A 13,941-nucleotide genomic window follows, 5' to 3' on the forward strand; every position below is an offset into this window, starting at 1 on the left:
TGTTGTTAGCAGATGTTTGTAGACATTATTATTATTATTATTATTAAATCTGAGAAATTGGGTCGTTCAGGATAGATGAAGCTTTCTTTCAAGCCTTAGCTGCTCGTTTTGACCTTCAAATTCTACCCAACTATTTAATGTCAAATATTATAGAAGAAAAAGATCTCTAATGAATTGAAAGAAAAAATCAACTAAAATCATATTTCCAAAGAAGAAATTTAGAATATCTAAATTTTAATTTTAGGCCCAAAGCCATATAGAATTAAACAAGTGATAATATAGTAGTCAAAGAGATTAAGGTGGACTAATAAAAATTCTAATATTTACTAAACTCAAATTGAAAGAAAAAGTACCTTTAGAAGAAGATAACATGGTGTGTAAATTGTAGCAAATCCCTTAAAGTTACAATTATTTAAATTTTATAACAAATCCCTTGATAGGGGAATATTTATGTTAGGGTCTACTACTACACTCAAAACTGTCCACCTTTGAGATATAAACACATTCTGTTTTCTGATGCAATCATCATCATGCATTGAAGAGCTTTCTGAAAGGTCCGTCCCTTGGCAGCTTCGGTTAAAACAAGGAACCTCTTGAACTTTGTGCAGCACCACATCCAAGAGCAGCCACGCACCTCTTCCCGAGAAGCTATAAATCCAGCTGAAGCCGGATTTAACATGGCTGCAACTGTAGTCGCTGGTGGGGCTTGCGGCATTGCCTGTCCACCTCCACTGGAAGGTTGTGAGATTGCCGCCCAGGGCCGTGGCTAGATTTTCGGGGGCCCTTTACAAATTCTTATAGAGGGGCTCATATTTTCTAGATATATTCGATTTCAGGGCAACAATAGTGGCGTTTTTTGACAAACGCCGCGATAGATCCATCTATAATGATGTTTTATCAATAAAGCTGCAATAATAGTGGCGTTTTTTTGAAAAACGCCGCAATAAATCCATCTATAATGGCGTTTTTGAAAAAACGTCACTATATATATACTTTTTTTAGGGCATTTTTTGGGGGCCCTACGCGGTCGCGCAGTTTGCGCCGGGCCAGCCACGGCCCTGTTGCCAGCGACTCTTTGTTGAAATCATCTAAGATACTTTGTTGGTCCGATTTCTTCAGGCCCTGAACACAATTTTCAAGTTTTTACTTGATCTGAAATCAAGCCCCAGGTAATGAAGTTATGGACTTGGGGTCAATTTTACTGCCTTAGCTCGCTGAAACTCCATTGGTGTTCCCCCCCGGGAGCAATGCACGATATGTATATGCCACCGAATCAACAGGAGACAGTATAACCTGTGTAATGATAAATAACAAACTTGCATTACGATAGATGGCCATAATCTGCCAGAATGAAAGCTGACCCCATCATTTTATCACAAACCTTCAAAAAAGTGCTTCGGCTTCGCTCATCTCTCGACTTACCAGCAGCACCAGATGTCTGCCAATACAAGGTAAAATTTATCAGTTGCTTCTTTCTGTGCCCAAATTTTTTCCTCGTAGTAGAACGGATGATGATAAAAACGACAACGAAAACGAATGAAGTGGTCATGATCCATGCAAATTGAAATGAATGCATACGAAATAAGAATTCACACACGAGGTAACTTCATGATCCAAGTATGAATACACAAACATTAGAGATCTTAGGAAAATAAAATACAAAACAACAAATGGATGCAATAAGAGTTGTTAGAAGCGTGAATACTGCACCACTCCACAACTAAAAAGTGACGCAGCCTCATCGAACACTGAGATGCTGACATGCCAGTAATATTTAAGAAGCAACTGTAGCATGAAATGTGACAAAACCAAGGCCCATAAAGCAATAGATTAAGGAAAATAAAAATCCTTTAAACCCTGACAAATAGAATACGCGCATGCGAAGATGTTAACCGAATGAAACAATCTATAGAACAAGCTGGAAATCATTTGAATGCATAACTCACCTGTCGACGAAGTGAAGGAATTTCCAAAAGAACCGTCTTTACAGCTCGAGTATCCAACAGCACCTGCAATACAGTTGTGCCATTAGTTTAGATATTAATATGTTCCAGAATCAATTATTTCCGAATTCTATTGTTTGCTACCAGAATGCATTCAATCACATTCAAACGTTGATACATGGTCGTTAGAAGTAATTACAAATGAGTTAACGGACCTAGATCACAAACAACTAAGTATCAACATCTCAAATGACCTTCTCTTGCATGCTAATATTCACCAAGAGTTAATACATCATACATGTAGAGTTAGAGACAATGGCAATATTAGTTATACTTAACCACAGGAACAGAACACTATCAAAAATTGAGAAACATGTGAAAACTGAAAGCACTTCGTTGGGAACCTGTTTCTGATATCTGCTTGCATTTGAAAATGTTCGTGTAGAACCGGGGGCCTAATGATGATGCAAGCTGCAAGAATAAGCAACAAGCATTAAGCAAGTTGAAAAGAACAGCTATCTACAAAAGTAAATGGTAAGAGTTGACCATGTTAAGAGGCATGGTGCAAGACCCATCTTTTTTCGTTTTTACCTTGTCCAAGAAGAACTGGAAGTAAATAGGTGAAAGAAGGCTCCCAAGTACAGGAATACACTGCTAAGGATCATATTTATGCCATTGACGTATCTTCAACAAGACAATGATATAGCGTTCAGAATTTGACTGTAGACTTGGTGAAATTAAAATCATAAAAGGAATGCATCTTACCCTGATTGATCCCCAACACTTTCAAGGGTAACCCATGGAACACGGGTCATTACAGCCATTTCAGCATCAAATATAGTTTCCTGTAAAATTGCAAGACCTTGTAGAATTCAACAAAAGGATTGTTGCAAAATGAATCAGTTATGAAGTCAGCAGTACCTGTACTTCAGACATATCCACCCGGTCTGCATATTCAGAATCAAATGATTTTAGCTACACTTTCAGCCAGTTCACCAGACTGTTATAAAAGTAAACTTGGATTACTAAAACTCTAAAATCAGCTCTCGTTATCAATGTAAACATTAACTTAAGTTTGTATGTAAGATTTTTTTTCTTTGAAAATGTTTGAATAGAAGAATAAATAACCGCCTGCTAGAAAGGCATAATATTGCTATGATGTTCCATGAGGAGAAGTTACCCTAATCTCATGCATCAGTGTAACCAAGATACTATAATCCGTTTGGGAAAAGAATCGCAACTGAGAGATTATGATCCCATTAAATAGGTGAAGAATGGATATAAAATGAAATTGCATCAGAATTCAAAATTGATGCATAACCACTGCGGTCTTCTTCACGCATGCATTAGCTATGATACAGTTTTATCATGCTTAAACTAAGCTAAACTGACATCAAAGTTCCAGCTCTATTTCATCCATAATATATTACAAAGAAAGACCATACGAATACCCCTTACTTCCGATTGAACCAGTAATTGTTAGAAGTGAATAATGGTATGACATGCACATAGAAACATTCACAAGGAGTAACATGGTAGTACCACATTTCAATATTTTATAACCAGGGAAGCCATGATTAGAGAAACTGGCCGTTTTATGGCAATATTTAAATGAATATACAATATAGCATATCACGCTTTCGTCCTTGCCAGATGTCTGTCAAATGTTGCCCATAATTGCATAAACATTAACATTAGCCTTAGAGACACATTAGCATTAGTATATATTTTAGTTATTTTTTATTTCCAATTGAAAATTTTAGTATATATTTTTGTCAACCACATGAGACGAATTTGGTTCAACAATTTTAGTATTGTGCATGCACCCAGGTCCTAGGTTTAAATTCTCTTAATCACATTCTTAAATAAATAAATCAGGTATATAATCCTTAAATCTTAGGTTTAAGTCTCCTCAATCTTGTCTTATTTTCCTTAATTTTCACCAATAAGAGAGTTCCTTAATTTGTCACCAATTAATAGATTGAATTGATAGAATGTGTAAGTAACGAGACTTAAATTATTTTTAATAAAAATTAAGACAAATTTTACGTGTCATGTCAACAGTGAACAACCGATGGCTATATTAAAATAAAAATAAAAATCAATGACCTAATTAACATTATTTTTGTTCAATTATAAGAATAAAATTGACCATATAATTTAGTGACCAATATGGTAGTTCCCCACAGTTTAAACACGAAGCAAAATCACGGGACTATGTAAAGGTTTAAAGCTTGCATGATATGTGAGTTACTGTCGAGATAGATAATATGGAAGCTGTAGGGTTACTGAAACAAGATACCTTCTACAGACGCAATATTTATTGTTGTTACCACATTAGGTGAAGTGTTGAGTTGAGATTAGAGATTTAAACTATGATTATTACGATTACAATAATAACATATGTTATTATAGGTATTATGGTTATAAAATAACAATTTTGGATGACATCTTACCATTATGTAACGATTGTTATTATAGGAATCATGATTATAAAATAACAATTTTGAATGACATCTTAACATTATATCCGATAATACACTGCTATTTAAATCTCTTGTTGAGATTGCGAGCTGCAATATAAGCATTTGTTCAGGAAGGATAAGAAGTTGATTGATGGGTTGAGCTTGAAACCTTTTTTGGGTTGCCATGTGTTTCATAATCTCATCTCAAGACAATTACTCTTCTGGTTTCTTTCACTTGTAATAAAAAAACATATTATTACAACGTCATTAACAACTAACATGTCTGATCAACTTCAATCAAATCCAAATTGTGTATACAAAGGTTTCATCTTTTTTACATAAATCTTATACATGAAATAAATTTTACAGGAAACACACGTGGAGAATACACGACAATAACAAATTAGAAGGTGTATGCAAGCCACAAGCGTGTTAAGAAAAAGAAAAGAAAATACATAGCAGCAATTTCTACATGAAGATGTATATAAGCCTTATTTGCAAGGGTCCATCACACCTGAGCTTTTTATTATGTCTTGGGTCCACAATTGCCGAAGGCAGTAGCAGCTGAACAAATAACTGCAACTTTATATTATCAATGACAAGAGACTAAGCCTCATGGATTTAAATAACGATTATTATATAACGGTGAAGGTGCCGTCTGAAACTATTATTGTACGACCATAACACCCGTAATGACACATGCTATTAAGGCTATAAATGAGACGAAACAAATCGTGAACTACTCGAGATCGACTCGGTCAACTCTCGAACTAAATAGACTCGACTCGAATTCTTAACAAGTCGAAACAAACTTTATTAATATTAAATTTATATGTTATTCTTTTTTAAGAAAAAATACAATATAAGACTTTTATGTACTTGAGGTTTAGGTTTGAATTCAAGTTTGAGCTTCAATCAAACTAATCTGAGACTATTTCGATTTCAAGTTTCTTCAAACTTGAGTCGAACTTCAATTTTTGATTTCAAGTCGAGCTTAAAAATTTTAAGCTTGCGAGCTTTCAAATCAAGTCTAATTTCAATTTTTTATTTCTAGTCGAGCTTGACAATTTTAAGCTCATGAATTTTCGAGCCGAACTGAGGTCAATTATAGCTCAGCACTACTCGATTCGGCTTGTTTACAACTCTACCCACTATTGTCGCAATCATGATAAAAGCAACACAACCGTGAATGCTATCGAACCTCTATTTAAATCCATGCTAAGCCGTTGGTATAAGGATGGATGGAAAATAACATACATGTTAGATGTTGCTTTTGAGGAACTTTGTCCTAATTTTGTGTTGTCTCCATGGGGATCCCCCATCAAATGCGTGCTCCAACACATCTTCCATTCGCTTCGCCACCAGTACCTACCAAAATAACATACAGTGAGTCAAAAAGGGGAATAATGCGCTTTAAGTTTCAAGCAGAGTAATATTAACACCCAATTCAATGGTGAACAGGATAACTAAAATCAAGGGTAAACTACATGTTTAATATCACAATTATTACTTTTATTCCATTTGGTAACCCAACTATTTTCTTTTTCAAAATTATACCTAATATTACGTTTAGGTTTCATTTTGATCACCCACCTTTAAAAAATTAACAGAACTACTGACTTGACATTTTTATCTTTTTTAATGATGAGTTGACATTATCTTACAGTGACATATCAGTATCACCGTTAATTTTTTAACGACGGATGACCAAAATGAAACCGAAACTAAATGTTAGGTATGATTTTGAATAAAAAAAACAGTTGGGTGACCAAAACAGAACAAAAGTAATAATTGGGCTACTAAACGTGCAGTTTACCCTAAATCAATCGTTTCAACTGCCTTGTTTACATGTTCACCAGACACAAAACCCAACCAAACGGTACTTAGTATCAATGGGAAAAAATGTTATCACTGAGCAAGGATTCATTTTGTTCCAAGGTGTCATCCAGATTCTAGTACTGCAACAAAATGCTTGACACACACAGTAACGAAAAAAACTCGTGCAAAAAGAACAGAATTCAAATTGCATATTAAGATGCCAATTAACAAAAGAAGAAGTGCAGATATATTAAAGTAATATGTTTGTTTCAAATAAATGAAAAAAAGTAAGTTACCTCTAGAGAGGAGAGCACAGATGCAGGTACTTCAACCAAGTCCTTCAAATTTCTCTCTGGTAGAATAACTCTCTTGATACCATGACGGTGTGCTGCTAATATCTGCGAAATTAACATACAAAAGTTGAAAATAATGGAAGGCAAATGCATTTCCAGTCAATCTTTTGTTATTGCACATTCTTAACAAGAACAATAGTTTTGGCCAAACATAAGGACATTATTATTATTGATGAACACATTATTCTCTTGAAGAATAAAAAAAAACTAAAACTAGAACTTAATAGACTAGCTCATGAAATGGAACACACCTTATCCTTGATACCACCAACAGGTAGCACAAGACCCCTCAACGTCATTTCTCCAGTCATTGCAGTATCTGCTCTCACACTTTTCTGACTAAACAAAGAAACCAATGCCGTTACAAGGGTCACACCGGCTGATGGTCCATCCTTTGGTACAGCCCCAGCTGGAAAATGTATATGAATATCTCTACCCTGCAGAAGATTGGTTTCTTCAGCAGCTGCCAACTTAAGATCTGCCACCCTGGCTCTTACCTGAATAATAGGAAACACTTCAAAATAAAAGCCTTTAAAGAATATAGATTTTTAAATTATTATATTTGGGTTATGGTGCAATGACAACCGCAAAAGAAATTAAAGCATAATTAACGACAAAGAAGCAGGACTGATGAGTAAAACCACTTTCATATGATGTCTGTTTGTGGAAACAAGAAAACATAGACAGGAAGTGCTCTATTACAACTTTTAAATCATTCTGGTCATGTTGAAGGATTAGGTAGCAACCTCTAAATCACCCATAGCATTCGTATTGATGAATTTTAAATTAAACTTAATATGTTATCCAAGAAAGCATACCCATGTCAATGCTATTTGTGCGGATTCTTTAATAACATCACCAAGTTGCCCAGTAAGATGCAATTCACCAGTTCCAACCATTGCTGTAGCCTCGACAAACTGAACCTCTCCTCCAAAAGTGGTCCAAACAAGCCCAACAGATACTCCAGGTGTGGCAACACGATCTGCAGCTTCTTGGTCATCAAACCTAGGAGGCTGCATCAGAGTATCATCACCCTTATTCTTGTGAAAGAATGCAAACTCAACCTACTGTCGGCATAAAACTTACTCAAGTCTTTGGACCACATCATGCATGAGGACATTTATGCCAAAAGTAGCAGGAAAGGAAAAAATCGACCAAAAATATTTTTTGACCACATTAAGATGGGAGTAAAAAGTGAATATCCTGATAGAAATGGAGTTCATATGAGGAACCATTACCCCCAATATTTTTTCCAGCATAGCCTCATCAACAACCAAAAGTGAGGAAATTTTGAATGTATTTGATATCTCATGATTATTTACACCGATTGGAAGGACTTCCATTTCCATCTCTGCTCCCTCAGCAAGCCTATTATCCAGCAGTGGAGAAGCTAGTTTCTGAACATCTTTGCTAATTGAGACAGCCTGTTCTTGCTCAGCAACTCTTACAGCAGCAGCACGAGCCAAGGCAGCCAAGTTCCTCTCAAGATTCCGGACACCAGCTTCCCTGGTGTACCTCTCAATGACAAGTTTAACCATGGCCTACCACAATAAAAAAGCATTAAGACAAGATTACCAATATGACTAGCTGAATTGCGAAGAAATAAATAAGATGAATGTACTGTAGAAACCAAGAAGAGTTTTATGGAACAGAGAAGTAATTTTTGGTCTCTGAGTTTTCTCTCTTAGTATTCAATTACATAGATTTAAGCCTTAATATTGGCAAATTACAATAGAACGCAATAGAGATACAATTCTAAAGTGATAATAACTTAAGAGTCCTATTAGGGATTAACTGGTTTAGTCAATATCCTATCTAGTCTTCTACTTAGTTAAGATCTAGAGTACAAATTAAATAATAAATAACAGACTAATTAGGGCACTTATTACTAATTACATACAGCTACAATTTACATGTACAATACAATATAACTAAGTGCTTATATTCTGATAAAGCTAGTTTCTTTATCTTGATCTTAGTGACAACTAAATCTAAATTCTAAACAGAAGAGTTGAAGAAATAGATAACACTACATTTTGATAGATGTTGAAATGAAAGAGCATAGACATCTTCCACGGAGATAATCAATAGATATTAGACAGTAACCTTAACCTTCAAAATAAGATGGCAAAGACGTTCATATTTGATGTTAGTCCTAGTAATAGTTTACTCAACCTGAAGTCATAGGGATGCAAAGACCAGCTGACAAGTTTCTAAAAGTATTTCAATGCTCAAGGGGAGCCATGACTGCAGATTTAATGAACTTAAGAGATGCAAGACAATGCTATCAAGTACGGAAGTATAAACCTCAAAAAGAAAAGATAATGTGAGACATACCTCTGGAATTTGAAGGTACTCAGAACTCAATCCATGCTGATCCAAAACTCGTGGAATTAAATGTTGCATGGCTATTCTGAGCTTTTCTTCGGCTGTATATCCAGGAAGCTCAATGACCTCCATCCTGTCCAAGAGTGGAGGAGGAATAGGCTGCGCCCTATTTGCAGTAGCCACAAAAATAACCTTTGAAAGGTCATATGGAACATTCAAATAGCTATTCAACCTCAGTTAAAGACCACAAATGATCAACTCACACTCATGAAATGGTTTAAGTCATGGAGATGCAAATGCACACGTCAAATTAATAACAATGTCACAATCCCAAAAAAAAAGTAAAAGAATGGATGTTAAATAAAGCCCTCAAGTAAAAAACCAATGCAATTGTTTTCTAGGATTTTCTAATAAAGATCAATAAAGTTAATGCTGGTTCATCCAAGCCAAAGTTCACCGTGATAATCTAGACATAGAAGAAAGTAGGATACTGATCATTGAAAGATTTATTCTGCTCCAGATCGAGAACCTCCAGCAGAGCTGAAGCTGGATCACCACGCACATCAGAACCTGTCTTGTCAATCTCATCCAATAGCATGACTGGGTTGCAAACACCTACTCTCTAGAAACCAAACAAAACATCATTATGGTTAGACCAATAATCATCGACATATACTATAAATCCAAAGATGTTGAGAATCTTAATTCGTGGGGGATTCAGTTCTCCAAAATTCAGATTGTCAGCCAGATAAATATAATACTGCAATCTACAAACTGGAATCATCATTTAATTATAATGGCTGTGATGTTTAATGTATTAAGTGTCCCCACATACATAATGCAATAATGCACAGGATTACTATACCAACAGTAAGGCGTAGAAAGATGCTGTGGAGCACATCCACGCAATTAACCGGTAGAAGATAAAAGCTGAATACGTCAAACTCTAACATATTTAAGTGTAAATTGACCACTGATCAAAATAAAAACAGCTTATGCAGTTGAAGAGGCAACAGTCTAAAATATCATTTAATGAGAAAATAGAACAAGAACATTTCTCAAAGAAGAATGACAATTAAAAGCTAAATAGGGCTCCACTGAAACAAATCTAGACCTCAAATGGATATTCTTAGTCAGTTCACAGTTGGGGTAAGCAGAGCATTATGTAACCAGTTCACAATATAGCAGAACATGAAGTCTAGAATCAAAATTTAATCCAAGAAATCCATTTTACCTTTAACCCATCAATGAGACGCCCAGGCATACTTCCAATATATGTTCTCCTATGCCCTCGAATATCAGCCTCATCCTTGACACCACCCAAAGATATGCGTACAAATTTTCTTCCCAAAGCAGAAGCAATCGATGATGCTAATGATGTTTTACCAACACCCGGTGGGCCAACAAAGCACAGAACTGGACCCCTTGCATCTGGCTTAAGCTGAGTGCAATAATTCAAACCAAATGAACATATAGAACTAAAAGGTAGCAAAGCAACAATAAAATAGATAATTGGTCAACCTTCCGAACAGCTAGATATTCAATTATCCGTTGCTTGACCTTGACTAAACCATAATGGTCACTGTCAAGACGGTCTTTCGCAGCCTTCAGGTCCAGTTCCTGTTCTTCACTGGCCTTTTGCCAAGGCAGATCAGCAAGAAGCTCCAAGTAGACACGCGAACTATTGTATCCAGGTTGTTGCGGTTGCATTTTCTTGAGCCTCCTGAAATGAGAATTGTAAATTATTAGGAAGAAAATACTTTATTATGGGTATACATACAAGTATAAAGGTCATGTAATATGCAAAGTAATATCATACATTAAATACAATATATATCAACCCCAATATTTAGCCAGTAAATCTGTTACAAGAATAATAGATAACATTGTTCAAAATCATATCAAATTAAAATAGAATACAAGAAGTTTTGATCAGATAACTGCTACAAGAACACAAGAGAAAACAAGAAAGGCAAGGAAGTGATACAGTCACCAACAAACCAACCACTGAAAGATGCCCAAGCCCCCAAGATATAGAATGTTATTAAGAACTACTTTCCGGTTTGAAGACATTCTTAGCAAAATTTCAAAAAATTTGGCATTTGAACCATTCTCTCAACTTATTTTACCTCAACTCCCTCTGAGCATGCTTCCAGATATTTGAAGGCATCCCAGCACTCTGCATCTTTCTTTCCAAGGCAGCCAAATCATCCTCATCATCATCATTGTCTCCAAGCTCCTCTTTTATGGCTCTCATCTGGAATATATTTCAAATACCAAATGATCGGAAGGAAGAACTTAGAAAATAACAAATATATATGCAGAAAACCAAGTAAAGGTTTTCTTGCAGCAAATATAGCTCCAAATATTAGACATGAGAAACCGACAAAAAAATATCTTTACAGGTGGACCATTTCCACCCCTACTGGTTCTATACAAATGTCTGGAAAATAACAAACCATAAATTACTAAATGGTACGTAACTACAAAAAACCTGTAGCACCCTTTACTTTCCATTCCCTAAAAGCTTCAGTTGAAGAAAGCTAACCTGTTGTCGCAAAAGAAACTCCTTCTGTGATTTTGACAATTGCCCTTCAACCTTTTGTGTAATCTTCTCAGCTACGCGTATTGACTGCATAAGTAATACATTAGACCGTATAAAGTCCAGAAAATAATTAAATTGACAATGTTAACCATTAGTAAATAACTTACCTGCAAATGCCTGTCAACTAACTCAGTAGCTTTTGAAAGCCTTACTTTAGGGTCAACAGAATCCAACATAGATAGCTGCTCTTCAAGACTCATCTCAAAGCTAGCAACAAATATATCAGCCAATTTGTGCAGAGGAAGCGTCTCCAAAAGGACTTTTATCCTTCCACCAGTTTTTTGTTTCTACAAGCAGCACAAGTACATGAATTATCATTACAATATAACACAAGAACAAGGCAAGTTTTCAATCAACAAGAGAACTAGCAATCTCTATGTGCTTCATGACATGGGTCATAGCTACTGATAAGTAAAAGAACAAGTTAAATATTCTACCTGCTCAAGAACAGAAATAAGCTCCATTGCAGTTGCTTTGAACTGGCGAGACAATGTTACAAATTCTGGATCTTGCTCGACTTGCTCCATCTCTAAGCAAAATCAAAGGTTGAATAAACTTATAAAAGACAAGATAGGGTATACAAAATTACCATTCCAATGTTATTTTAAAAAAAAATGCTGGTGACTGAAACAAACAACAGAATACCATATAGCATAATAAAATGGACACATCCAAAGTTAATTCTAACCAAAGGCCATAGGCCATAATCATTCTTCTGATACTAGAGATTGAAAAGAGTCTTGTGATACCAACTCATTATATTCATAATATTGTGCAACAGAAAGAACACTATACTCATATATGTTAGTGAATGTTCTTACAGAAGAAAGAATGTGATGCCAACTTACCAGCCTTAGTCATCTCGAGTGGAGATATCTTTGCAGTGCAGTAAGGTCCTCGTGTGTTGAGTTCATCTACATTGAATCTGCATAAACCTTCAAGGACCACAATGTATGTCACCCTCCCACTCGGTTTCTCCACTCCTCTAGACAGATGCAAAGCACGTGCAGCCACACCCCTGGGATATCAATATCGAATGCCGAGACCATAAGTATAGAACAAGGTATTGAATATTGACATGAGCAAGATAGCAAAATAGAAAAATAGAGACAGGCTTAATGCAACAAAATCTAAAAGCGAGTAGATGTTTGGTTGGAAGTACCTTTTATGCCAATGAATAACCTCAGGGTGGTTTTTCCCATCAACCTTGAGAGCATCTGATGTGTTAATCTGAACTTTTGAGCTCCGCTCTCCGCATTCACTTGCTACACCTGAAAAAACGTTCAAACCTCTTAGAAAACCATAAAGCCTTCAGATGGCAAATTAAGTCCACAAACAACAACCTTGAGATAACACAGAATCCATTGAAGTCATCTCAGCAGCATCTCGAACAGGAAGAATCCCAATTAATCCTTTCTCTTCTCGCTGCCATAATTCTTGTTCCACCAATTTGACACTGAAATGGCCAAACCACTTTATTATCTAATAACAAATAGTGAACCAATTCGCGATTGTACCAGCTCCATTATTATTATTCAGCTAAAATAAACAGAATATCACATAAAACCCAACGTTTGAAAAATAATAACTCAATTGCAATTCAGGAAATAGCTTGAATTGCCATGAACTGGGAGTGGAGGGTTAAAATAAGTTCGAATTAGAAGACTCGAAAACTTTTAAAGACGCATTAGTTTCACGAAAAATAAATAAATAAAGCCTGATAATACTATGCCACAAAACAAGGCAACACGCAAAAAAAATCAATTCGTTCTAGTTTTGAAGAGAGAACCAGAGAAACTATTCTAATTTCAAAACTTCAAGCAATAAAAAACTTTCCCCATTTTCGTTTTCTATGAAACAAATAATAGAAAGAAAATTCGGCACTTGTTAATAGAGGCGAACCTGGTATGTGAAGTGCAGCGAATCCGAATAAAGGCGCCAGGCAATAAAACTTGGTTTCTGAATGGAAGGATCGCTAAACGACCGGGCAGCTCCACCGATTCCGCCATTTTTAAAACCTTGGTTTTCTTAGAGGAAAATAGAAGCAAAAAGAAACCACAAGGAAAGAGAGACTACTAAATTGTTCATCTGATATTTAAATAGAATAAAATCATTTGAAAATTAGTACTGCACAAGGTAAACATATATATTACATATACCATATATACATACATGCATACATTATTGTATTGGCTGCTGCGTTTTTGTTTTACTTTGGAGTTTTTATTAAATTACAACACAAAGTCACTCTATTATTAGCATTTTTACAAATAGGTTATTATATTTCAAAAGGCCACAATCGAGTCATTTAATTTACCAATCATAACACTCGTATCATTGTATCGTAAAAACTTAAATGAATGATAAAAAAGTGTCATCAAAAAATATTTTAAGATATTTTATTTCGGATAAATTACATCACACATCGT

General features: G+C 35.4%; 1 protein-coding gene across 4 annotated transcripts; it reads right to left on the reverse strand.

The window, feature by feature from the left end:
- Window positions 1-4,738: 4,738 nt before the first annotated feature.
- On the reverse strand, window positions 4,739-13,608 carry LOC120162750 (lon protease homolog 2, peroxisomal). 4 transcript variants are annotated; one of them, XM_039172835.1, is made up of 18 exons: window positions 13,415-13,608; window positions 12,856-12,968; window positions 12,675-12,783; window positions 12,361-12,530; window positions 11,950-12,041; window positions 11,620-11,799; window positions 11,456-11,539; window positions 11,037-11,164; window positions 10,429-10,630; window positions 10,142-10,348; window positions 9,399-9,529; window positions 8,917-9,130; window positions 7,818-8,120; window positions 7,398-7,592; window positions 6,831-7,076; window positions 6,523-6,624; window positions 5,666-5,776; window positions 4,739-4,972 (listed from the first exon to the last, which is right to left on the reverse strand). In XM_039172835.1, the coding sequence occupies exons 1-17, from the start codon at window positions 13,519-13,521 to the stop codon at window positions 5,669-5,671; spliced, it is 2,691 nt and encodes an 896-aa protein (XP_039028766.1). In that variant the 5' UTR covers window positions 13,522-13,608; the 3' UTR covers window positions 4,739-4,972; window positions 5,666-5,668. The 4 variants fall into 4 exon arrangements, with proteins under 4 accessions (XP_039028766.1, XP_039028765.1, XP_039028767.1 ...); XM_039172834.1 differs by having other exon boundaries at window positions 4,739-4,984; XM_039172836.1 differs by having other exon boundaries at window positions 4,932-5,030; window positions 5,687-5,776.
- Window positions 13,609-13,941: the final 333 nt, after the last annotated feature.

The sequence above is a fragment of the Hibiscus syriacus genome, unplaced genomic scaffold (assembly GCF_006381635.1).
Source record: "Hibiscus syriacus cultivar Baekdansim isolate YM2019G1 unplaced genomic scaffold, ASM638163v2 tig00111408_pilon, whole genome shotgun sequence".
NCBI lineage: Eukaryota > Viridiplantae > Streptophyta > Magnoliopsida > Malvales > Malvaceae > Hibiscus > Hibiscus syriacus.